We start from the raw sequence: 26,954 nt of genomic DNA, 5'->3' as shown, positions 1-26,954 counted from the left end.
CCCGTCCCGCCCTCCGTTTGTGGGCCCGCGGGACGGGAGCGGGGCCGGGCGGGGATGCTCCTCCCCACGGCGGTGGGGAAGAGCCCTCGGTTCCGCTTGGAAAAGCCCCGTGGGTCCCGGGATTCCAGGAGCCGGTCCCACGCCGAAGTGCGGGGTCAATGAGTAACCCCAGGGAATGCTTAGCGCGGAGAGCGATCGCTTCAATTGTCCCTGTATTGGTTATTGTTTAGTTTAATTATTGTCCCAATTATTAATTTAACTTAATTATTAACCCATCTGTGGAATGAATGAGCAATTAACTGTGCTGTTGACTTAGGGGCTAATTTAAGGCTCGTTCTTGCAAGCACGCTCGGTCCTGGCAAAGTCACCCGCTTGTCCTCACTGCGCAGGACCTTGTCCTACTCCTTACCCTGCTGCTCTACGAACGTTTGAGTCTGTCCAGGGGTTTGTAATGGGGAAATGCCCCAAAGGAGGCAGGGCCACTGCTCTCTCAGACAGAACCAGGACAGCCAGATTTGGGGCAAGGGAGAACATGGAGAGTGCTGAAGGTGCTGGCCAAAGGGGGATGATCCTGTGCACCCCTCATCCGGCAGGACACCAGGCTCAGCTCCGGGTGGGAAATGTCCCAGCCCATCACTTGCACAGGAGCAGGGGTCCACATCCAGCATCCTCCCACCTGCCCTGGGCTGGGGTTTATCCTCACACGCTCAGGAGAGCGGCTGGAAGGAAACCACAGTTTTCTAGGACAAGCGAGCAAGGGAGGCTGGGGAGGGAGAGGGAGAGCGAAGGGGAAGGGAAAAAGTCCCTCCTGGCAGGAGTTCAGGGCCCGAAGCCGGAGTGGAAACGCTTCCCTTCCCCTAATTGCTCCGGGACCAGATGAATTTCTTGAAGGAACCGCAAGTGCAACGCTGCACGAATCACATTGTTGTGCTTGTGTTGGCTGCCTTGGGAAGGAGGGAAAAGGTCAGCGTTTATGGTATATTAAACAGGGGAAAAAACACCATATTTCAGCGCTGTGGAGGAGGGGGTTGAGCTGCGCTCTCATCCCCATGGCCTGGAAATGAAAACCTGTTTGGCAAGCACCACAACGCGACTCGCAGCGAAGAGCAGGGAGAGGAGAACGTGGTGCAATGGGGCTCTACTGCAGCCCCTTGTGCCCTGTCCCATCCCAATCCCTTGTCCACGTGCAGGAGCAGGGATCCACGTGCTGCTCTCATGGGATTCACCACCCCATAGCGGCTGCACTGCTGCAAGTCTCTGCAGCTTCTGTGCCTGAGAGGTGCATCACTGCCTGCATGATGGTCCTGCACTGGTGGGAAGTGGGAGGAAAGTCCTGAATCCCGACTCCAAGAGCTCCTCTGGTTTGGTTCCAGCACAGGATTTGGCTGCTGGTTTTCCCATTGCTCAGTAGAATGATGGAAGCACAGCCTGAGCTTGGATGGTTGGGCTTGCAGAAGACAAATAATCACCTCTGAAACACTTTTAAGCAGCTTTGCTCCCTTTCCCAGTGGTGTTCCCTTCAGAACCACAAGCCCACAGGACACAGTGCTGTCAGACATCATCCCCCAAAGTGCTGCAAGGCTCTGCCACAGCTCCACAGCCTTTTGCCAGCCACCTCTGCCCAGTGCAAAGAACCACACAAAGTCCCTTGGTGCTGGTGATGCGCACAGAGGCCCCCAGCCAGCCTCTGAGGGATGAACTGGAAAGGAAAGGTGCGCTCCCCATTCACAGAGGCGCCTGGCGTTGATTTATGGGATGCTCTCCCAGCCCCGGTTGTGCAAGAAGATGACGTGATGGTAAAAGGCTGTGGAAGATGCTGAACCCTGCGGTGCCGGTGCCAGGTGAGGCAGCGGGTGAGCAGGCGCAGGGCTGAGCACACCCAGGCATGGCCTTGCGTGACTGCAGCGGGCTGGAAACACAAAGACATTGTTTTTAAGTGATAGCCACCCCCCCTTCCCCGTCTCCTTGCAGAGGACAGCATTCCTGGCTCGCATTCCTCAGCCACTGCTGGGATGGGGAGGGGAGACCTGAGCCAGAGGGAGAAAACAGAGTTTTAATGAGGAGAATGGCCCGTGTGCTGGAGTCACGGTGGTGCTGGTGGGGGCAGAATTGCCCATGAAGCAAGATAAAGTGTGTGAGGAGCAGGTAATAAGATAATTATGGTATAAGAATGTCAACCAGATGTTTCCAATCATGGAAAATCAGTGGTTTCCCAACAGATCTGCTCCGAGCAGCTGAAAGCATCCTTTATCCCAACAGGGATAAGGCACCGTGAGGCAAGCAGGGCCCATCTGCTCTAACCTGCAGCAGCATCAGCCTGTTCTGGAGCCAGGAAAACTGCTTCTGCTTGTAAAAGCTGTGTTAATACAAACACCTCCTCGGTAGCGTGCTTGGGTTCACAGCCCGGGGTCCTGTTACTTTTACCACACCACTTTTGTGAATGGCACCTCTATAAAGCGAATGGCACCTCTATAAAGTTCACTGTGGACTTTGCTGTTGATTCTTACCAAAAAAAAAAAGGAAGGGGGAGAAAGGAAAAGGTGTTTTGTGATGGGCACCAGCATTGGCAAAAGAAAGCAGAGATTTGGGAAGGATGTGCTGGGAATGAGTTCGCACAGGATGGCTGTTCCCAGGGCCCGACCAGCACTGTAACCTCTGGAAGTCCTCTGACCTTCAAATACCCTCCCCAAACCCGTTAAATATACAGAAATATATGGAAGTATGGAAACAAAAAGGTTTTTATTTCATGTGCTGAGAGTGCCAAGTGTCTGCGGGAGCCAATAAAAAACCCTTGCTCCAGGGAGCTGCGTTTCAGGTGAAACACAAATACCCTGAATCTTTACCCAAAACTTGACCCCAAAATTGAAAAGAAAAACCCTGATGTTTTGTAAAAGAGGGGGGAAAACGTGGTTCCAGGTTTCCAGAGTTATCCCAGCACTGGATCGCAGCCTGGACCACGAGCGGGTCCCTGGGAAGGATGGGCTGTGGGAGGAAGCGGTGGGAAACCTCCTTGGATGGAGCTGGAGCAAAGCTGTCTCAAAAGCAAACCCATCCCAGTTCAGAGCTAAGGGTCCCGTCCCTTCAGGCTTAGAGCCCAAACAGGGAAGAGGAGTGGAGGGAATGTCCCCATCAAAACACATGGGGACCACAAAAGTGGGTGTCAGCAGCAGGTCAGTCCCAGAGGACAGCCAGGGTAGGACCACTGGGTAACAGAGAGCACAAAGGGCTGGTGAAGGCAAACGGCACCTTCCCCAGCACAGGGATCCCAGTTCATTCCCCATCCAAGTAGAAATTCCTCCGTTTAATGCTCATTCTCCCAGGCCATGCACCCTCACACACCCACAGCTGCTCCCGCAAAGCCCCTTGGGCCCATCTCAGCATCACACCCCAAGACAGGAACAGATACTTAGAGACAACCAGAGGCAATTCCATACCCTGCTCCCATGACTTTCTGCCTGCTCACAGCATCCCAACAGCCCTTCCTAAGCTCCCCAGCACAGTAGGAAGGGAAAAGCCATTGCAGCTATGAGAAGAGGCCCATCCATCACCTATTTGCACAGTGACAAAAGCAAAGCAGGGAAGAGAGGTTTAAACGCCATTGCCAAGGTCAGGCAGGAGCTCTGGGGCTCAGGACCTGCTGCTCTCCTCCATGGCACCATGTCCCTCCCAGCCCCTCAGGCAGGCAGTGGGAGGAAGACTGTTGGGAAGCTTTCATCCCAATGGCAAATAGCCATAAACCCCCAAAGACCCCATATAATGAAAGCAAAGGAAGGGAACAGGTAAAGTTACAAACCATAAAATCAAGATCTGCTTTATGCTGGGATTAGGACAAAGAAAACTCACGTTCCTGTGATGCTAACCCCACGCCAGTGTACATATAGGCTGTGTGTTTTATGCTTAAGTTACTTAAAAAGACCTTTAAAGCCAAAACACTGCTAAGCAGTACATTGTGTGCTCTGCTGGGAAGATAAATTCATTATTTAAGCTTGAAAAGGTGACTCATCTAACATCTATTATAGCAAAGGCATAAAAACACACACACGCAGCGAGATTTTCAAGGAGCCCAGTGATTTAGTGTCTCTTTCTTTCTCTCCCCACACTTCTTGCCTCCTGCACAAGGATCTATTGAGAAGCTGCAGAACAAACGTTCCCTTATGCAGCTCCAAAAAAGTCTCCGTCGGTTTGTCTGAGACAGCTGCCTCCAAGCACACTATGGTTACTCATTAACCGGGGCTCCCAGGGCAGGGGAAGAAGGAGCAAACTTAATAGACCCTAAACCAGAGGGGGGGAAGAAGGAAAGCAAATAAATACATCAGGTGTCCTGGAAAATAGAGTGGAAAAACCCAGGTGGCACCATGGGCACCCCCAATGCAGAGGGTCCGGGGAAGGGCAGCCACTGGAGCAGGAGGTGACAATGACACCGGGAGTAAACGTATGGGGACAAAAGAGTGGGATTATTAAAGGGAAAGAGAAGAAAGAGTGGGGACAGAGAGGCACTTGTGTTCTGCAGTGCTTTATATGCTCCGGGTGCCGGGGGAGGATTACTTCATTGCGGTGAAGTTGCCCGGCTCTGCTCCGCAATGGAGGGATTCATTCCCTCCCCCTCGCACGTTGTGCATGAGAATGAGGGGCTGCTTTGGCTGGGGAGCACTTTGCAGTGGGTCACTCTGCTCCCGAGGCCTCTGGCTGCCAGGAAAAGCGGTGCCTGCTCCCGTGTCCCACAGCAAAGCATCCCTCCTGCAGGCAATAAGGATGGGGAGGTCTCCTCCTGCCACCCCATCACTCAGGTGCACCCCACCACTTCCACCTTCACAGCGATCCTTTATTCTCACACTGGATCTTAGTACATGAGCTACATCCCCCAGCCAAACGGTGGATGGATTCTGCCCACATGAGGCTGGATGCTCCCATGACCATCACTATCGCCTGGGGACAGCATAGACCTCACACCACTGTCCACAGAGCCAGCAAAACACCCAGTATGAACCAGCTCTTCCAGCTTTCCTCCCAGGAGACCCTCACATCACATACTGCTTCTGCTGAGGCAGCATCTCCCATCAGGGAGATGCCCATTTCCCATAAGCAGGGCCCTCCCGCAGGAAGCAGATATTCCTAAGCCATAGGCATCCTCCAACAGAGCCATCAGAGGCTGAGCCACTGCAAAAGGGATCAGACAACGACTCCCTGATCCCTTTTGGGCAGCACCATGACTCCAGGTCACCTTCGCTGCACCAGGGCTCCAAGTGGTCTCCCAAGGGCTGGGCTGTGCTGGCAGCAGGCTGTGAAAGGGCAGCTGGTGCTCCGTGAAGCAGGTACCTTGTGATGCGGGGCTCTGTGAGATGTTAAACATCTGGAGCTCCGGCACAAGGCAGCCTTTGTGCAGCCGTGAGTTATCTGCCATAAACCAGCACTTGTTTCGGAGGGCTTCCAGGGGGAAAGGGGGAGGGAAGGGGAAAAGAGGAGGGAGAAGCCACCGGAGGAGGAAGCTCAGAGCTCCCGCTGGTCTCACCAGCGTTCTCCACACTGTGAGGGTCACTCGCTGCAGAACAGCAGCCCAAAGCCCTGTAGAACCCCCCTTAAACCCTTGCCAAGGGGAGACAAGAGCCAAGGGGACCCCTTCCACTGGAGCAGCTTGCTCCAAGCCCCTGTGTCCAACCTGGCCTTGAGCACTGCCAGGGATGGGGCAGCCACAGCTTCTCTGGGCACCCTGTGCCAGCGCCTCAGCACCCGCACAGGGAAGAGCTTCTGCCTAAGAGCTCAGCTCAGTCTCCCCTCGGGCAGGTTCAAGCCATTCCCCTTGGCCTGTCCCTACAGGCCCTTGCCCAAAGCCCCTCTCCACGTTTCCTGTATCCCCTTTAGGCACTGGAGCTGCTCTAAGGTGTCCCTGAATCCTTCTCCTCTCCAGTCCCCATCCCCTCCTGGCTCCCAGCTTTGATGTTTCCCACTGGTATCTTCAGATTAGTTGATATGAGAAGCCCTGATCGAATACTAATGAAAAGGACCTGAAAGGTTGATGGCCTTAAATGAATGTCCAGCCCTTGCTACACAGGGTTGGGAAAGCTGGAGCTGGGGGTCCCTGCGCCTGGCGGAGGCTCCCGCTCCCTCCCGAGCATCCCGAGGGAGACTGCAATGCTCCACTTCATCAGCTTCCCATCTTGTGTGAGCAAGACACCAAGAGGCAGCTGAGCTGAGGATAATTTCACATCTTTCCTTGGCTGAAAGGCAAGGCAGCGCCTCCTTGATTCCCTGTGGGAGCTCCGAGAGGCTCAGGTACACCGCACTGGTGCTTTGGTGTGGAGCTGGACTCTGCTCGCCTTCAAACAAAGCAGAGGGGAAGATTTGCACAGGGCAAACAAAGTTCCTTTTACTTCTGGGCCTCTTCTGAGCCTGGGGAAACAGCAAGACCAGGGACAGGGCTCAGAGGCAATGGAACACCTCAGCTAAGGTCCATTTAAGAGATGCGGCTCACTGGGGAGGGATGGGGACCTCTCCATCCGCCCTGTGCAGTGGACACGGTGAGGACAGCCCTGCATCCCATCCAGCATCCCAACCCGTGCTCCTGGTGCCAGCATGGCCGAGTCCCCCAGCAACCCATGAAGCCAAATGGGGCTGGAGCTGTTGAGAACTGGGTGGGAGGGAGGAACAAGCCCCCCAGATCTCTTTGTCTCCTTTCCACCCACCAGTGCTGCCTTTACACAGCAATTACAGAGGCCTTGGGGGCTTTCACACCCAGTCACCTGGGCCTCCTAGTTCTAAACAGCTTCATTTAATGACTTGGGAGGCCCCGGGGCCCCCTCATTGTCTGGATTTGTTTCCCTGGTCTCCAAAAGGTTTTTCTCCCCATGCAACCACCCCCCAGAACAGAGGGGTTTAGTGAAACATGCACTTAAAGACATCACCCAGTTCATGGGGTCTCTGACTTCCAGGGACACACCAGCAGCTCTGCATTCAGGGGAAAGGACCAGCCTTTGGATGGAACTTGTCCATCCACCAGGACAAGAGATAGCCTGGAAAGGAAAGAGCAACCCAAAGCATGGTGTGAGATGCTGCTTCGTGCTCTACGTCCACCCTCATGCTTGCCCCTGCTGCCAACCTGTATTGAAACACCAGGATGGGAAAACTGGGATGTTCCCACCCTCACTGTTGTAACCTTGGGAAATAAAGGGAAATAGAAAGGGGTGAGAGTGCTGATGGTGTTTGACTGTTCTGGGTAAGAGATGGGATCCCAGAGGAGATGGGATCCCAGTGGAGATGGGATCCCAGAGGAGATGGGGCCCCAGAGGAGATGGGATCCCAGTGGAGATGGGATCCCAGAGGAGATGGGATCCCAGTGGAGATGGGATCCCAGTGGAGATGGGATCCCAGAGGAGATGGGGTCCCAGAGGAGATGGGGTCCCAGTGGAGATGGGATCCCAGAGGAGATGGGATCCCAGTGGAGATGGGGTCCCAGAGGAGATGGGATCCCAGAGGAGATGGGATCCCAGAGGAGATAGGATCCCAGAGGAGATGGGATCCCAGTGGAGATGGGATCCCAGAGGATATGGGATCCCAGAGAAAATGGGATCCCAGAGAAGATGGGATCCCAAAGGAGATGGGATTCCAGTGGAGATGGGATCCCTGGGAGAAGCCCAGGGCGATGGGGAGTCCCGCACCCCATCCGTTACCAGCACCTCCCTCCATTGTTTCCCAACCAGCATTTTTCCCCATGACCTAATCTTCCCTTGGCTCTCGCTGGTGGTTTTATGGCAGGGAAGTTATGCTGCAGTAAAAGGAAAGCAGAGCCAGGCCATTCTCTTCCCTCCTGTTTTCATTGGGGTTTCTGTTTGCTGCTCCAGGCACAGCAGAAGGGTTGTAGGAGGCGAGATGGGAGCAAGCATGTGCCGGGTCTGCTTTCCTTGTTCCTGTAAGAACACGAGAAGGCAACAGCGAGAGGGAGGTTTAGGCAGCTCCGCATGCAAAGCAGCCCTGGACACAAAAGCTTTTTGGTTATCATCAGCATTTTGTCAGATTACATTAAAATCAACCTTCAGGCTCCGTTTCCTGCTCTCAAGAACCCCTCCAAAGGATTATAAAGCACAGGAACATTCCCCAGAAACCTCAATCAAGGATGGGCTATTTTCACTCTATTCTCGCACTAGCAGCACTGTAAAAGCCTTCAAACAAGAGAAGAGGTGCTCAGATTGTTGCTGTGCAATATGCAGAACTCGCAGTGTGAAGTTTTCCCTCTTTTCCCACTCGGAACAACACCCTCGATTGAGGCATTTGCAGTGGAGCCGTCCCTGGAACAAGGACACATCACCTTGCCCTCACGTTCACCTTTCCCACTCACACAACACATAAGGAATCGCATAGAAAACGTCCCTCTGGGCTGGCACAGAGGAGCCTTTCTGCAGTCACCACCCTTCCATAGTCAGCTGAAAGGAAGTTTGAGTAAAGCAACCAGGAGAAAGGTAACCAGGAGCTCACCAGGAGGCCCAGGGAAGCTGTGGCTGCCCCATCCCTGCAGTGTTCAAGGCCAGGTTGGACACAGGGGCTTGGAGCAAGCTGCTCCAGTGGAAGGGGTCCCTGCCCGTGGCAGGGGTTGGAGCTGGAGGAGCTTTAAGGTCCCTTCCAACACACACTGTTTTTTAGGTCTATGACCACGCAATACTAAACACTGGCTCTTAGGGAGTCCAATGTACACCTAAAAAAGACTGGCATTAAATCTCTTCTAGAAACAAAACGACCCCATAATATCTGCCCTAGGAAAAGGGCACCCTGAGCCGTTATTCCCTTTCTTCCCTCCTGTCCCCCATAACCAGGCTCGCTCCTGAGGTTGGAGCATCCACGCTGGGACTGATGAAGGCAAACGTGGCTTGGCCAGGGCCGGAGCGATGGGTTTGGGGTGCCTGAGCGAGCCCTGGGTAGCAGAGGAGCCGTTCTCTTGCTCGGAGCCTGCTGGCTGCGTGCGCGCACGAGCGCGGCTGGGTTTTAATTGCAGCCCCGTTGCCAAGTACAACAAAGCCCGCGGACAAAGAATAGGAGTCGTTTTGTCTTCGGGTTTGGATTGTTTCTTTCCTGAGGGGAGGGGAGGGAGGTGAAATCCATCCCTTTATAAGCAATGACTCAGGTGCTGCGATCTACCCAGGGCGCGCATCTCGCAAGCCCCGGTGAGGTTTGGTGCCGTGTTCTGCTTGATAATGGGGTGATTGTTCGGTTGCGTGCGAAGCCCTCGCTCGGGCTTTGCCTGTCCCTGCCCAGCCCTTGCAAACCGCAGCCGCCTTCCCCTGCACCCCGGTGAGCGCCCCGGCACCCATGGGGACCCACCCGTCCATTCCTGCTCCCTGAGTCACGGCACGACGTGAGCCAGGTCACAGCCATAGGGGTAAAGGTGATGAAGCTCCGTAGCCATGGAGCTTCACCGTGCTCTTCCCACCAGGAGCGAGCTGAGCTGGGCAGGGAGAAGGAGCTGCCAGGGAGCAACAAAGGAGGCATCGTTTGTGCCATGGTGCCAGCCTGTGTGCCTGCCACGTGCTGCTTGGCACTGCATGCAGTAAGGTGGGATTTACCTGAAGCGAAGGGAATGGTGCTTTCTCCTTGAACTGCAGGTCCAGGTGGGATGGATCAGCTGCATCCCCAAAGGGAGAAGCTCAATGCTTTATCTTACATACTTGTAGACACAAATAATCTCCTCTCCAAAGCCCTAATCCTCCGGCAAACACACGTATGGTGCCGCTCACCCAAGCTATCCACAGCCTCTCCATCCATCACTTAGTCATAAGTACATGCTTGGTTGAAGAGGAGTTTCCCCATGGACTCCTCCACTGTCTGCTCATCAGCTGTTAACGGGTCAACTGGGCACTGAGCCCATGGCCATCCACAGGACAGCATCTCGGTGTTCAGCATCTGAAAGAAAAAATAAAGCACAAGAAAAGCAGTTTCCAAAACCCAAAGGGGCTGCAGGAAACCTGGAGAGGGGCTTGGGACAAGGGCCTGTAGGGACAGGCCAAGGGGAATGGCTCGAACCTGCCCGAGGGGAGACTGAGCTGAGCTCTTAGGCAGAAGCTCTTCCCTGTGAGGGTGCTGAGGCGCTGGCACAGGGTGCCCAGAGAAGCTGTGGCTGCCCCATCCCTGGCAGTGCTCAAGGCCAGGTTGGACACAGGGGCTTGGAGCAAGCTGCTCCAGTGGAAGGGGTTGGAACTGGAGGAGCTTTAAGGTCCCTTTCACCCAAACCAGGCTGGGATTCTGTGATAAAATACACCCAGTGCTGCACTGCTGGGCTTCCTCACAGGGCGATGCTGCAGCTCTCCAAGCACCAGCCCCATGCCCAGGGCACACGTGCTCACACACGCAGCACTGAGCCGCCTCCGAGCTCACCCATTGCCAAAAGCAGCCACCTCACGGCTGAGAAGAGCTGGGGGATTTTCCCCTTTCCAAGTGGAACACTCGGGCACCATCTCCAAACCCCAAAGCAGCCACAGGAGCACCAGCACACAGGCCACAAACTCCTGCTGGGGCTTTGGGTTCATTTTAAGCCCCATTGCAAGATCATGTATATGTGCTGTTTAGAAGCAGATCTTGCTCTTTACCCTTTGGGGCTTGAGGCTTTTACATGAAGAGCAGTCATATTTTAAGCTGTACTTCACCAGTGTAAGGCTTTTTCCCTTTTAAGACAAACCCCAAGAATCAAAACCTTTTGAGTTTGAATGAAGAATGAGTGCAGGAAGATAAATCACCAGCATTGATGCTCACAACTTAATGCTCCACTTGCCAGGGGCTCAAAGGACATTTGAACCCATTGCAGGCACCGCTGTGCCCCTCCAAAGGCCAAGTGCCACCCATCAGAAGGATGGAAAGACAGAAACCCCATCCCTGGGTGCTCACCATGAGGGTAAGCCCTTGGGTGCTGCGGGATGGGGGGTTCTCCCCATTTCACATAACACCGATGCGAAGTTTGGATCAAAGGCAACAGAAACTCCCCCTTCCCATTGACAGCTGGTGTTTCCATGGGTAATTTCAGGCCTGGCCCCCAGCCAGCTTTTCAATCATACCAAGGAGCACATCTATAATTTCATCCACCTCCAGGGTACAAACAGCAACGGAGGATTTTCATATGTGCTTTCTGCATCGCCCTTCCCACTCGCTTCCTAAGGGGCCAATGTACATAATTACCTCAGCTGGCTACATCCAAGCAGGATTAAATGCTTTACACGACATTATCTCGCAGCAATCTCATTAGAAGGCTGCCTTTAAATGTATAATGGGGGGGTTTTGGTACCAACTTACTACCACATGCCAAAAACCCAATGAGAAAATTGCACCAACAGTCTGTGAGCCATTCTGAGCCATGGACACCCCTGAGGTTTCTAAGTCTCAGGTGAAGGCTTTTGGCTGAAAACAGAAGGCTAAAAGCTGTACGAAGATGCTGCTTTCCTGGTTGAGAGGCAGGAGCTTTGACAAGGCAGGAATTAAGCTGGAGAAATTAAATGTAGCAGAGCAGAGGGAGGAGAAGCAAAGGCAGGGGTTTATGGCCTTAAAATAAATCAGTGCAAACTCTGAATTTCCCATTTATTGAAACCAATCACAGTTAAAAGGTCAAATCCGTTGGCAAACAGTAGTTTTGTATCATCCAGAGTGACACACAGATGAAGTACAAATGAAATCCAACCCAAAACAAGAAGGAGAACCAAAGATGCATGGCTCAAGCTTAGTTTATTCAAGCCTGTTCCCTTTGGCTGCCCTTCCAGCAGCTTCTCTAGCAGGACCAAAGGGTGATCTCTGATCCCCCCCAAACAGCCCCATGGCTGTGGGGGCACTGAGATGCGGCAGCAGCCAGGTGATCCAGTTATTCCTGCTTCAGGGTTGAATGAACCCGCTTTGACTGGAGACAGAAGCATCCTTTGCAAAGAGGGAGGTTTGGGTTCCAGCATCCTTCTAACTCATGCTCCTCACTCAAGCGTGCTCCAGGCACTGAGCCTGGATGGGACTGATCCTGCCTGGGAATGACCATTCAACAGAAGATGCTTGGAAGGCAGAGGGTGAAGAGGCACTGGACACAGTGCGTGTTTCTGGCTCTTCAGGTAGGATCATTAATTCCCCCTGATTAACTATTTCATTCTGGTGTTGCTCAGGAAGACGAGAGCTCCCAGCACACTCCTCATTCGCTCCAAGCTCTTCTGTGGAGCAACACACCAGGAAAATGCTGCACTGGCGTTTGGGAAGTTATGGACCACTGGAACCAAGGACCACAAACCAGCGATCGCTTGATAAGGCCAGACACAGTCATAGGCCCATGTAGAAACGTACCCTGCTGTGCACTGGTCAGGCAGCACATTGACAACAACACGGATGACCACACCTTGCCTTTCAAAGAGTACATGCTAGAAAACACAATTCCCCTTTCCCATTTGTTTTTTTTTCCCAGAGACATCATTCATTGGATCAATGCCCCATATAGGAGATAAATTCAAGCAAAAATAACATTTCCCTTTCAGAGACATCCCAAGAAAATTCTGATTGATTTGCCTGGACTATTTGCATCCATCAAAAAAAATACCCCAAAACATTCCCAAGCACCTGCAGGATACAGGAGACCTCAACCCCACAGAGTGCTTTATGTGCCCTAAACCTGCCTCTCAAATTAAAGGGATTCTAAGGAATTTGCTCCACTCAAATGCCTTGTTCTGCCCCACAGACCAGCTTAAACACACGACAGTGAATCTCTTCTCTTCTACAGAACACAGATGATCGAAACCCAGAGCAATGTGACTCAGAGCAACCAGCCCAGTGTGGAAGGGAAGGACAGGGTGACCTGCAGCCCAGCCAACACATCATCCAACAACCTTCCCAAGAGGATAGAACATCTGGTGGCGAAAGGAAACCAGGACCTGCGAGGAACCAGCCGTATTTGTGCTTTGAAAACCGTTGACATGACATTGGAGGGGAGGAAGAGATATAAAATTATAGGAAATCAACACCAAACCAGATCCAAAAAACTATGTACAAAAGAAGTCCAGAGGGAATCGTGTGTCCAGTTCCAAACGCCGCTGCACAAATGGCTCTGAAGTCTTCTCCTGGGGATTGGAGCGCTGCCCTATCCAAGCCCAACATCCAGGGACATCATCACCACAAATCCCAGTATTGAGGTCCAGGATGCCAGCTTCCCATTGCCACTGAAGAGAGAAAAGGGGAAGGTGTGAGCTCCTAGGAGCTGGGAGTGACTTTTCAGATGAGGGAATCATAGAATAGTTCGGGTTGGAAAGGACCTTAAGATCATCCAGTTCCAACCCCCCTGCCATGGGGGGGGGGGGACACCTCATACTGAACTATCTCACCCAAGGCTTTATCCAACCTGGCCTTGAACACTGCCAGGGATAATCATGGAATGGTTTGGGTTGGAAGGGACCTTAAAGCTCATCCAGTTCCAACCCCTGCCATGGGGTTTTAGTCCCAGTCACCAAGGGGGGGTCTCACCTGGTCTGTGCCTCGGGGATGATATCATCCATTACCACATAGACCATTGCTCCAGCAGCAAAGCCCAAGGCGTAGGGGAGGAGAGGCTCTGCCACCACCACGGCGAAGGCACCGAAGATGCCAGCCAAGGGCTCCACCATCCCGCTCAGCTGCCCGTACCTGCAAAACACAGAGACTAAAAAGCACCAGGGACAAGAGGGCACAGCCCTCCATGGGCTCTGCAGCTCCCTATCCACATGGTCTTCCCTAATGCTACCATGTCCAGGAGGAGGTCACCACCCAGCCATGCCATGCCAAGCCACATGGACTGTTTTAAACGGGCAATGAAGGTGATTTGACCTACTCTATCTGATTTTTCCAGGAAGGGAATTAAGGTATAATCCAATTCCTTCCATTGAAAAGCTCTGAGGGATCTGGGGATCCAGCTGACAGGCAGAGATGGGTCAGAGAGGAAACACTTCCAACCAGCATCACTCCATCCCAAACGGGCCATCTACCCACAGCCTCAACCAGGATGAAACTGTGCTCTTCCCCCTCAGTTTTCTTTCCCCCTAGGAGTGTTTTAACAATCCGGACCACAGGAACTCCCTTCCCAGCAGCAGCAATCCCGGTGCAAGCCCCAGCACCGGCTGCACTGGAGGTGGGTGGAAGGAAAAGAAAACAAAGCTTTGGTGGGAGCCGTTTCCAAGCCCTCCTCATCCATCACCCGGCCGAGCACACGTGCACGGGCTGAGCGCTCGCAGGGTTCATGCCCTTGGCTTTTCCACCTTGGGAAAAGGGAAGCCAAAGAGCGGGCTTGAAATCCAGCCCAGAGTGAAGTGAGGGAAAAATGAAACAAAATCATAAAGAAACCCCAAAAAACTCTTTAGTGCAGGATCTGGGAGCTCACCACAGGAACCCTATGGGCAGATGAAGCGGGATGGGGTGACCACCAATGCACCCCCCAGGAGCTGGGGGCTCAGAGCTGAGCTTAGGCACTGCACAGGGAGCAGGGTAGCACTCGCCATGCCCCTCAAAGCTGGAAACCAGCAGCATTCCCAGCAGCAGCTCTTGTGATGCCAAAGGGGGACCTGGCAGGTCTGGAGCAAACCCATCCCAAGGGCACTTTAATGATGGAGCAATGCAGATGGATACGGAAGGAAATCTATAGGCTCATCAGGAGCTGCTGGTGAAGGGCTCTTGATGGGTGAAGAGGAGCTCAGCTTACCAGAATGCTTTCCATGTGGAAAATCCAGCACCACGCAAAGGCAGGCTGACAGCCAGGCCCTCCGGGAAGTTCTGAATCCCAATCCCGATGGCTAAGTTCCTACCCACACACAAAAGCACAAATACACAGACACATCAGGTGAAAAGCACAGCCTGGGGTAAACTGCAGGGAGCTGGATTAAAAAAAGACATTATTAGAGATCTGGTTTTGAATGGAAGCACACCTAGCCCTGGGGTAGCCATGCTAATATTTAACATGAACACAGCAAACTTCATCTTCAAACAGCTCCACAGTGCTTAATCAGCTTCAGCCCTGGGAGCAACAGAGACCAGATGGAGAAGAGACTTGTTCTGGGAGAATCCATAAGGCATTTCCAGCCTGAGGCTTCCCGGGAGCAGCAGCATCCCTGGACCCGGGTGTGTGGAGCAGCCCCAGGCTTGTAGGTTTGGGGCTTTTCAGGTCCCTCTCCCATCACCTGCCCTGCTCTCACCAGCACCATCCTTAGCCATAGCCTTACAGCCATGGGGAGCCTGAGTCAGGTTAAAGCCATTCCCCCTTCTCGTGTCCTCACAAGCCCTTGTCAAAAGCACCTCTCCAGAATTCCTATAGACCCCTTTAGCTATTGGAAGACTGCTCTAAGGTCTCCTTCCCCTCTGCTCCAGGTCCCTTCCAGCTCAGTTGGAGTTTTGGATTCTTGTTGAAAACCAGGAAATTGGGATATGGAATTTTCTCCTTCACCAAAGGAACAAAACTGTCTCAATCACCAACCAAATAGGGTCAGTTTTTACGCCATGTGCTCCCGAGGCTGATCAGCATCATGAGAGCGAATGAGAACCTGTTCCATAGTTGAAGCATTTCTCCCATCCTATGCTGGTGTGTGTGGGACACTGGGGGTGTCAAAGCTGCAGCAGTGAAGTGCTGGGCTATGACTTGCCCCAGCCCACAGCTCCGACTGGGACCCCAGCACCTCTCTGCAAGGTCAGTTACTCCTTTGCCAGCAGCTGAAAGCCGCCTTTGCTGCTTCAAACACTTGTTTCCTATTAGTAAAATAAGGCTGGTGAGAAAAGCCTCTCTTGGGTTGTTTAAACTTCTACCAGGGTTTACAGAGGAGGGGAGGGGAAGGGGGAGAGGCTGCGGCTTTCCCTAACCAGGACAGGCCATTACAATCAAAAACATTATTCAAGGCAAAGCGGGAGAGAGGACGGAGGGGGAAAACCATCCCTTTGAGAAAACACTGGAGCCGCTGTCTGCGCGCGGGGCTCTGTTCCTCCTTCCCTCGCCGCCGCACAAAGCAGCTATTACTGGCCCCGACCACAACAAATTAATGGGGTGGGAGAGGGAGGTGTGAATGGAGGGTCTGTACGGGGAGGGTGGGAGCCCCTCCTTGCCCCGGTCCCACCAGGAGGAGGGAATCCCACTCTGACCCCTTGCCCTGCAGCAAGCCCCAAGGGACAGGAGGAAGGGGAACAAGAGTGCCTAATGGGGATGCTCAGCATCAAGCAGGACCCATGGGGCCAGGTCACCCACTTGCCCCAGCTCTCAGCAGGGAGGCAGCGATGTGTGCCCCCTCCACGTCAGGATTTTAACCTGTTTCCCCAAGAAAAAGGTGTTGGCATCATGCTGGGTGGGTACTGGAGTCAGGCACAAGCACACAAATGCATCATGGCAAGAAGCAAGAGCCACTAGAGACCCAGTGCCTGCCCCATGCAGCACATCCCATTTTTCCCACTCCTACCTTGGGATACCCATGGGCGGAAAGGCCCTTCCAGGCTCAGCATCATACTGAGAAGGTCCCCATGTCATCTCCTGGCCTCCAGTCCCCTCCATGTCCCCACAAAGGTCCTCCGCTCACCCAGACCATGCTCCCCCATCCCTAGGACCACTCAACCCTTCCTCCCACTGCAGCTCTGCATGAACATTTCTTGGACTTCGGGGCCTTTTGAGCCTTTCCCAGGACACTAATCCCATCAGGATGAGGATAACTCCATGACAACACGCAGGCCAGGAACACATAAGCCTTCCTATTTGCTTTGCCTCGGTTCACTGCACGAAGGGTACCTCCACTTCTACTGCCTAGAGCAGCATCTCGGGAGACATCCAGGCGCTGATGGCAGGGGAAATTTACCTGTGATGCCCCAAGCGTGGAATAAAACCATCCCAAGGGCCCTTCCTCTCCCCCTTCACCTCACACCTTGTCCGCAGCTCCCGTGTGGAGCCGACAGCAACGCGGCTGGTGAGAAAGCGACTGAATCAAAGCTGCATTGTGTACGAGGGAAACAAAGGCGGCCTTATGACGGAAATAGGTGGGGATTCTTGGAAGGCTTCCCCCGACTGCAAAGAAACACATTGTAAAACAGATGCACAGAGACAGGCTGGAACAGCCCGGCCCAGGGGAGCCGAACCTCCGGGTGACCACGGCGAGATACGGGATACCAAGGAGGTGACGACAGGGAGGGAGCCAGAGGGACAGCCCTCAGGATGAGTTTAGAGGCATCAGGGTCTCTAAAGGGGGAAGGTGGGGAATAACTGATAGGGAGGCGTTAGATGCAGATCCCATGCTGTCTGTTGGGCCACCGAGCTACAAGACATTTTGCAGGCAAGAATGGTACCCTATGGCTCATCCCCAACCTACAAACATGGACTGGGCTAAAGAAAGGGCAGTCCAGGAAAAACCATGCCAGACTTTACCTGGGGATGCACGTGTCACTTGAGCAGCTCTGCCACCCTGGCCAACACAGGAATGTCATTGGGCATCTCCTCCATTTGGGCATAAGGACTCAAGTGTCCTTGGAAGCAGCAAGGAACAAGCAGCCAACACGCATTAGACACATAACCTTCCCCATCTGTAAACCAGCAGTGATAACAGCTATATCCTCCATCACCTGGGAACAGAAAGGCCACAAGCACACACACCACCTTCACGCATGCTCTGCAGCGCACCAGCGATGCTGGGATGGGGCTGCCCTCGCACTGACTGATCCCCTTCTGCAGCAGAGCCCAGTGCTGCAGTTCTAAAGAGGAGCAGGTAAAACCCTGCCATCCTGCTGGAACCCCAAGGACAAACTCCTCCGTCTCCCAGGAACACAGTGGGGCCGGACCTCCAACCCCCGGCTCTCCTGCCAACCGCTACGGCACCACGCTGCGAGACTCCAAGTTCACTTTCAAACCCAAGTTGGCATCTCTGCATATTTGCAAGGTCAAGGCACAGAAAGCCTTCTATAAGCCTAAACCCTTGTTTTCAAGGGCCTATTCTTTTACAAACTGATTATGAAAGCAGGCTACATATTCTTAACAAGCCCCTTTTCACGACGGCTTTCAATTCCCTCCAGTGTATAATGTGCATGTGTATTCTTGCATGGCAGGCCCTTACATACTGTTTTGATTGTTATCGCCTCGCCATGAAAGGGCCGATTGTTTGGGGTTCCCGAGATTACATCACGGCTCCCACTCGGGCGCCCGCCGAGGTGTTTGATCAGGGCTCGCAGGTGGGAAGCAGCGAGCACGGGGCCCGCAGCCTTTCCCCGTACCTGCCCGACCTGTTCAGCACTGCTCCTAAGCCCCGGAGACTCCCGAGGCTCTCACGCGATGGGAGATGCAGGGACAAGAGGGGTGGCAGCATCCCCTCCACCGGCACTGATGCCAATGGACCACGCTCTCGCCCCGAGCAGCAGCCTCGTCCATCCCTGGCTCCTAGCGAGTCGATGCTTTAGGTGTTTGGTATTTTAAAGCCTAAACCATGGTTTGAGTTGGAAGAGGCCTTAAAGCTCATTCAGTTCCAACCCCCTGCCATAGGCAAGGATACCTTCCACTAGAGCAGATTGCTCCTGCAAAAGCAGGTGGAGGATGCTACTCAAGCAGATTTGCCCTTGGATAACGCAGTATCTTTCATCTCAACCACTCAAATCCAATCAGGGAAAAGAAATGGATATAAACTCACTATGCCTCTTGCTCTGGGGTGCAGCCACCAGCCCCATTGCCCATGGGGACATAGAAGCACATGGAACAATGTGTGTCCCCATCAGTCAGGGGATGCAGCGTGTGCCCCAGCCAGCTCCTAGGAGTGGGGAAGCTCCTGTTGGGTCCCTGCTCAAGCCACATGTGCTAGTCACATCCTAATGTAAGCGTCCACCCTTCAGCTCTGCTCCTCAGTAGCCACTTCCATACCTCTTCCAACCTCTCCTCTCCCTCTTCCCACTCAGTCAGTGGGCTCTAAGCGCTCTGCTGCCTGCTCTGTGTCACATCTGCTGGCCTGGCCCCCCGCCAGCCTCAAGCACACACCGCTCTGCATCCGCACACAGGGAACACTTACAAGCTCAGGAATTTTTACCCTTCATTTATCCCAAAGGCACACAAACCAAGTTCAAAGTCATAAAACCTGCTCTCCCCTCCGACTGCAGCGACCGGGACGTGAACTTCAGCGGAGGAGCAAGGAATTCTCCAGCATTCCCAACACAGATCCATAGAGGAGGTGCTGCAGAACACCCCACAAGAGCCATGGTGCCAGTAAGGTTTGCCACACTGAGTACCAAGCTTGGATGTCCCATAGGGCTGGGATATCTCCTCCCCATCCCAGCAAAGCAGGGGGGCTCAGCCAAAAGGACATGAGCTCGGACACCCCCTTGAGCCATGCCCTGATGCCAGTGGCTGCTGCAAGAGCAAGTTCAACCCCTCAACACCAATACATGATGGGAAGCACTGGTGGTTGTTCCATGAGGGCAGGCACGTATCCAGCCCCCGATCGCCTGGAGGGTCCCATCATCCAGGGACTATTTATTCCTCTGGGAGTTTAAAACCTTTATTCTTATCTCCTTGGTTATTTATGTAAGGGTTTGATTTATGAGTCAGCCTCACGCACAGGGTAAAAGTTCACATCGCCCCCGATCAGGGAAGCACAAAGACACGTTTCATGAGCTCCACACGTTCCTGCTCTCTTCTCCCCTTCTCCGTGCTTCGACCCCACGGTGCAGCAGGAACCGCTTGGTGCTGGCTCCTGCTCCCACAGTAAGAGTGCCAATGGGACCTGTGAGCACAGGATCTGGCCAGCACCAGCCGAGCCTTCCCCAGCTCAGGTTGGTATCTGCAAAACAAGGAGATGTGACCCAGCTGCCAGCAAAACCCCCTGTGCAGGAGATGCAATCCAGGAGGAACTGCCCTTGTCCCATAGCACCTAATATAAAGCAGGATCATAGACTCATAGAGCTACAAACTGGTTTGGGTTGGAAGAGACCTCAAAGCTCATTGAGTTCCAACCCCCTGCCATGGGCAGGGACACCTTCCACTAGAGCAGCTTGCTCCAAGCCCTGTCCAACCATCACCCACAGATACCATCCAACTCCAACCATCACCAGCAGGTTTTGGTTAAAACCCTCCAAATCAGAAGCACCTATTTTCAAACACCTCAAGACAACCCTCATGTGAGACCTCATTAACTCCATTTTAAACCCCATCAGGCTGCAGACCATTTAAACCTGTACATATTCCTATAGCACACCCTTAAACAAAGCGGGGTTTAACGATGTGGCTGCATTGATCTCAGGTAGAGCTGGAGGGAGATACAGAACCTCATAAAGGTTATTAAAATATATAGATATTTTAATATAAACACAACAGAAAGTGGGTGGTCTAAAAGCAGGGCTGGGATTATGGCCCACCTATAAGAATTCCCAATAATACCTGCCAATTAATGTTTATAGCCTCACAAAACCCTCTCCTTTTCCCTATGAACCTCACATTTCACATAGACTATTTTACATGCCATGGAAATCTCAGTGCAAATAACATGCTGGGGCAGGGGAATGGATTAGGGGGGTATTTCTTAGGGACTTTTCTGCCTTGTCCTTCAGCGCACACAACCCCATTACTTACAGGAAACAAAAGCCTTGAGCTTTTAATGGAGGAAGGATGAGTGTAGTTAATAAAGACACCATTCTTCCTCCCTGCTAGGGGGTGAAAAGGACTTGAAGGGAATCAAAGCCCAGCTATAGCTATAGACAAATATATGTCTGTATTTCACCCATCCTCCCCCAGCTCCCTGCAGTGACATCCTGATGGAGCTCAGCACCCCACTTGCGCCCATCGAAGGGCTCACAAACAATCCCCTCCTATCCACGCTTGTGTCCTGATGGGGATCATTAGCCAAGAGCAAAATTAAAAGCCCCAAAACAGTTTCTCCTCTTCCCTCTCCTGCAGCATCGCCGTTCAAACACGCTGGGGGAGAGCGTGAAAGCACCGGAGCGGCTCCTTTATGCAGCCTGAAAACCTGGAACTAAACAATTTACTAACAGCTGTAGCTATAAAAGGCCCTATTATTGCTCCGTGTACACTAACAATGTCTTCATTCAAATTGCTTCCCCTCCTCGGAGGGTTTATTTTTAAACCTGCTAAAGAGAGGAACAGGCCACCAGGGCCACAAAGACCAAGCTGGTGTTCAAAGTGAGCTTTGTTTGGCACTATCTTGATAAGATAAACAGGGATAATGGCTTTTTCTGTCTCTGCTCTGTTTTTTCTTTGCCCTCTTTCTCTTATTTTAAGGTGAACAGGAACTGAACGGGTGCATTTTGTAGAACAAAGCTTGCCAACATAGGGCCACCACAGGGTGCTGGACCACTGCGGCACCCAGCCATAGCTTAGCCAGAAACCATCCAGTTGGCCAACGCACACCACTCAGGCAGGTGAGAAGCCAAAGGGCTCCATGTGGGAGCTGCTCTTGGCATTCCCTGTCCTTCAGGTTGTATCAGCAGAGGCAGTGCCCACCGTAAAGAGAGAAGGAAGCAACCACTACGCAGACTTTCCACAGAGCCAGATGCTGTTTGGGAGGCCGGCTCTCTCTCATAAGTGTTATAAATCAACCCAAAACCCTCCCCGGTCCAGACACTTGAGCAAGGGATAAGGAAGAAGTGGGAGAGAAGAGGAGGGGAAGCTGTTTATACAGTGATGTAAATCACTGCAAACAGCCAGTGAGGGATTCACAGCCAGCAGCCCGGCTCCCAGCCAGGCTTTGGAGACCTCCCTGCTGACATGGGAGGTCTTCTCCTCCTCCAGCCTGGGGCAACAATCCCAGGCTGCAGCACCCATCCATCCCCTGGAGCTGGGGTGCAGCAGAGGCCAGGCTGACCTGGGCTTTCAACCCATCCATTTTGGACAAGGGATGGACAGGTTATGAAGTGTTGCCACCAAACTGCCAGCACCGCCGTGCTCCAGCAGCATCACCAGCCAAAAGTGACCTCTGACAGCCTCGGAAAGAGCCGCTGCCCCCAGAAACACAGCCCTGCAATGGAAAACCAACCCCAACCAGCCAAGCACCCATTTGTGAGACTCAAAAGAGCAAGCAAAGCATCCTCCAAAAAGCATTTTCCGCTCACCAGAGCAGAGGGATGGAGGGAACAGACCACCCCGACCTCCCCAGCCTGGCAGGAGGCAGGACCAGCATCACGAGGCCAAGGTAAACCAATTCAAGACGTGGTTTGCTGCCAAGAACTACGGCTGGAACCTTGCCTGATCTGAAACAGGTTCCCTTTGCCAAGGGGCTTGGCACAGCTCTCCCCGCATCTGCTCAATGGTGGGACACAAGCATCCCACCACCCATCCATCACCCAGAGGACCCACGGCGCTACAGGCAAACAAGGGTCCTTGCTGGGATCCAGAGACCTGATTTATGCCAGGGAAGTCTCCCCCACTGAACCCAGTCTCAGCAACCCAGATTGCTGTGACCAAACCAAGCTACCACAGTTCTTAAGGACCAGGAAAACTGTGCTCTGCTCCTGGCAAAAAAGGCCTCTGCTCTCTGCCTGCATCTTCCTGCATCAGGTACCAAGCAGCAAAGCACCATAAAACCCCGAACTAACTCCCCAGCACCGCACCAGGATGGGAAGCAGGTCTGGCTGCGGGACAACAGACTATCCAGGCACTGCAGGAGCACAAATGTTTTCCTAGTGAGGACAACGTGGCAGCTTTGAAGGCAGCTCAATAAACACACTGCAGGCCACGCAGCTTCCTCACCACGCTTTGCTTTGCCCATCCTGCAGACACGGCCATGCAGGATGATGGAGCCATTGGGAGCTGCTCTGGGTGAGGATGCACCCGCTGCTGTGTTTGGTGTCATGCTGAGGTTGTTACTGGAGCAGTAATGAGTTTTGTTGGAGCAGGGGGAAGCAGAGACACCATGGTCAGTCTGGCTTCTGCCTGTCGGTGATGTAGGTTTGTTTATCAAGGATAAGGAAGGGAGGTTACACCACCCCACAGGACACGGCCATTGTCGCTTCAGCCTTGCACCATGTCTGCTGGGTGAGCTCTCACCTATGCCACAAACCAAGCACAACAAACCAGACCTGCAGCATCAGCTGAGGCTTCAAACAGGAACCAGGGAACTCCATCCAAGGTGACAGAGATGCTGGAAAGGCCTCGGGAGGGGGATTCGCTGCCTGATACTGCACAGCCCTGCAAACATCTCCATAGGGGAAGCGATCCAAGCTCTCCTTGCTTCCCAACTTCCTTTTCCTGACAGCCAAGAAGAGCCCCACCATTCACAAATGAAAAGCCCTCCAGAAACCCACCCCACTCATCAGGGCTCACTTATTAATATACACCTACCTTCAGGAGAGCTAATTAAAAGGTGCTTAATAAGCACCTTCCAACTGTGCGGTAGTGGAGCCAGCGGCACACTGGGCTTTGTTCCGCACCCCGGCCAGTAGCAGCGTTCCCCTGGGAAGCATGGAAATCCCCGGGCAGCCCCACCTTGCCTCCCATCCCAAAGCGCTTGTTCCATGAGGTGTTTCTGTGCACAGCCTTGATCTGATAAAGAACTCGGGATTGAACCCCACGGTTTGATCTTCCTCAGCTCCACTGTGGGTCCATTCATAAGCGAGAGGCAGAGATTGCGGACGAGAGAAACACCCAGCGTGTCTTCTGCTGTCTCTCACACCACAATGATCTCCATTCATTCGGAGGGAACACAGTATAAAGTTTTTGCCTGGTTTCAATCTCCCTACATTAATCAAGCCTATTTTCTCTTTCCCAGCCTGAGAGACACAGCGTGGGAGGCACAGGCTGTCCCATGGAATAATATTTTCCAAGCCATAGTCAAAGTCTGCCTGTCAACTCGAAGCCTCTTTTCTGTCTGTTTTACCAAAGCTGGACAGGAAACAATCTGTGGGCACAACAGATCAAAACAAGGCCAGCATTCCCAGCAACAGGGCCGATGAATGGGAAGCATTGTGCTGCAGTGGAGGAAACATCACCATCATCATTGGGGCGGGAAGGGGGGGGGGGGTAAAATATAGCTGTTTACATCGTTTCCACACGCACAACCCACTCCCCAGCTGCCCTAAATAGGAGCTTTCATTCAGGAGATAACCAGGCAGGTGGGATGTGGTAGGAGATGCAGTGGTCCATCAGTCCAGAGTCGGTGATGGGGAAGAGCAAGCCTCAGTCAGACACCGTACCCACAAAACCATACACTCTTCCCCTTCCTTACATCCATGGTGACCAGGGATCAGACCCTGGACAAGGCCTGACCTGCACCTTGCAGAAGGGACTGCTGAAGGGGACCCACATGAACCCCAAGAACATGAATCGGCCTCCCCAAATGCCCCTGCTTTAAACCAGAGGCAGCAACTGCCACCCTGCAGGCTCTCACTCCTACATGAGCTCAGCTTCATCCTAATTCACCTACATCATTTTTAACCTCTCTAAATTATTTGCATCCATGGTATCCTATGAGAACCCGGTGCCCAGACCACACATTCTATGATTATATATATATTCATAGAATCATAGAATAGTTCGTGTTGGAAAGGACCTTAAGATCATCCAGTTCCAACCCCCTGCCATGGACAGCGACACCTCACACTAAACCATGTCTCCCAAGGCTCTGTCCGACCTGGCCTTGAACACCGCCAGGGATGGAGCTTTCACAACCTCTCTGGACAACCCATATATACATATATATAGATATCTATGTATGTAATCTGCTCAAAGTACTTTATGGCATTTAACTCGATACTCACTAAACATGCTCTCCCATTGGAATCAGCAGCCCTTTGCCAGCCACTTTGCCAGGGAAAAAGCCACATTTGGGAGTCCCATCGGCTCCAGGGTTTGTCCTACAGCGGTGCAAGACCATGCACCAGCCCCATATCCACCGAGAACAGGCTGATAGGAACATGGATGTTACCACCTAGTGTCAGACAGGAGAGGAGCAGCAACTGGGAATGAAGAGGATGGGGATGAGGACCTGGCTGAGGATGACTCTTGCTTTGTAAGTGTCAGGCTGCAAGTCCAGATCATCCCGGACACCTCCACTTCCCTGGCCAGCAGCAGGAACGTGGGTTTTCTACCCCTCTAACTGGGATGGGTTTGAGAATAACAATGCACAATACACTTCTGGGGAGGAAGAGTGCAGAACGAGTCCCTCTGTGCTTTGTTCTCTCTCCAGCCCCAAACCTGCAGATATTTCTTTCCTGCCATTATACATTTAGAATTCCATTTAGAAATTAAATGCTCCATCTGTCAAACTGAAACCTCTCTGCTTACCCAGGACCTGGAAACACAACCACTGTTGAAATGCTGTGCCCCATGGCAGGGAGGAAGCCTGGAGGGAACTGCAAAGGGCCATGGGATGGATGGGGAGAGCAGAGGAGCTGGAGAGGGGAGAGGAAAGGGCATCCATTCCTACACCCAGCCCTGGGGAGGCCATGCACAAAGCGCAGCAGCATTGGCCAGCCCAGCCTGCACGCCCAGAGCAGCACACGTTCAGCCTGTCCTGGTCTCAGCAGCCCATCTGGTTCCTGTTAAATCAGCCACACAAGGTGGAGAGGGGGGAGAGGGTTTCCTCCCCCCGCGTTACAGCGGGCAAAGAGGGGGAAGCCAAACAGCTTTTTAAAGGCATGGCTGCCCTTCTCGTTACCTTCCTGCCTGGAAGGCAGCCAGGAGCGGCTCCTGCCTCCCTGCTCACATCTGGAGGGAGCCTTCCCCTCGCTGGGCTCACTGCACCAGCACTGCTCCTCTGCACAGGCGTTGCTCCTGCACCCCGGGCACACGCTCACCCTGGGCCTCACTCCTGTCACCACAACAGCATCGTCCTGAGCCACTATTTCCAGCCTGCGGGGCTTTCCAATGCTTTTATCCTCGCAAGGAACCAAGCAGATGAATGGGGTTTGCAGCAGGCAGGGATGCTCCGGGGAGCAAGGAAAGATGCTTCTGCCTGAGGATGAGCAGGGGCTCAGCCCTCGTGGGAAACACCCCAAAAGCAGACATTAGGTCACATTAAACCCCATCTAAACCACTGTAAACCCCACACCACCTTCCCAACAAAGGCTTGAGTGTTCCACCCAGCCAAAGGAACACGGACACCACCTGCACACAAAAGCCAAGAGCTGAGATCATAACGTGCTTGGGCACAGGACCACGCTTCACTCGCATCCCCTCATCAGCCAGATGAAGTGGGCATCCCCCACACTGCAAACCCATACATGAACCCACTCACAAGGCGAGGGGCTGAGCCCCAGGGTGAGCGCTGGCATCGGTGGCGGGGAGAACAGAGGAGCCAGATCGCAGGAACGGAGCCTGCACACCCGGTGGCAGCAAAGAAACACGGACGAGTATGGGCAGGAGCCTGGCAGGCAGCACCGAGAGCATCCGAGGGGATGAATGGATGGAGGAGCCCAGAGGGATGGATCCTGCAAGCCAGAGGTAAGGGGCAGGATCTTCCCAAAGGCCAGAGAGTGAGGGGATGGCAGAGACAATGTCAGCACATGCAAAGCACCGGGTGTTTAAAAGGTGAGGATCCCACGCTGCTTCCTCATCATCCTGGGTTTGGTTTTTAACCAAACCCCAAAGCACTTCCATGAAAGAGGAGAGATTTGGATTTGACATTAGGAAGAGGGATTTCCCTGTGAGGGTGCTGAGGCACAGGGTGCCCAGAGAAGCTGTGGCTGCCCCATCCCTGGCAGTGCTCAAGGCCAGGTTGGACACAGGGGCTTGGAGCAAGCTGCTCCAGTGGAAGGGGTTGGAGGTGGATGAGCTTTAAGCTCCCTTCCAACCCAAACCAGGCTGGGATTCTCTGCTTCTATAACCCGATGCAAACAGCCCTTCAGGACACAGCATGGTCCCGTCTCACCAGGGCTGGAATGGATTCAGGTTCCTGCCGAGATTTCACCCCTCTGGGAGCAATGCAATCAGGCAGCGGTTCCCTGGGCAAGCCACAGGGCAGCGGTCAGGTCCTCTGATGAGCATGGCACATCCCAGCTGAGCCTGGAACATCTCCCAGCCACTGCAACCATCCCGTGGCATCCTGCTC

The 26,954-nt window shown here is 53.3% G+C and overlaps 1 protein-coding gene across 1 annotated transcript in view; it reads right to left on the bottom strand.

The window, feature by feature from the left end:
* Nucleotides 1-11,533: 11,533 nt before the first annotated feature.
* Nucleotides 11,534-26,954, bottom strand: part of SLC39A11 (solute carrier family 39 member 11) — a 75,405-nt gene continuing 59,984 nt past the window's right edge. Inside the window, exons 8-10 of the mRNA XM_061376917.1 lie at nt 14,660-14,758; nt 13,453-13,611; nt 11,534-13,151 (exon numbers count right to left, since the gene is read on the bottom strand). Of these exons, the coding sequence (XP_061232901.1) occupies nt 13,073-13,151; nt 13,453-13,611; nt 14,660-14,758 (337 nt within the window). The 3' untranslated portion in view covers nt 11,534-13,072. The remainder of the gene's footprint in view (nt 13,152-13,452; nt 13,612-14,659; nt 14,759-26,954) is intronic.

The sequence above is a fragment of the Neopsephotus bourkii genome, unplaced genomic scaffold, assembly GCF_033783945.1.
Source record: "Neopsephotus bourkii isolate Nb327-2 ecotype Australia unplaced genomic scaffold, CSIRO-AGI_Nbou_v1 NB_1749, whole genome shotgun sequence".
NCBI lineage: Eukaryota > Metazoa > Chordata > Aves > Psittaciformes > Psittacidae > Neopsephotus > Neopsephotus bourkii.
Note: the sequence above shows the minus strand (reverse complement) of the source record. Positions and strands in the feature narration are given on the sequence as shown.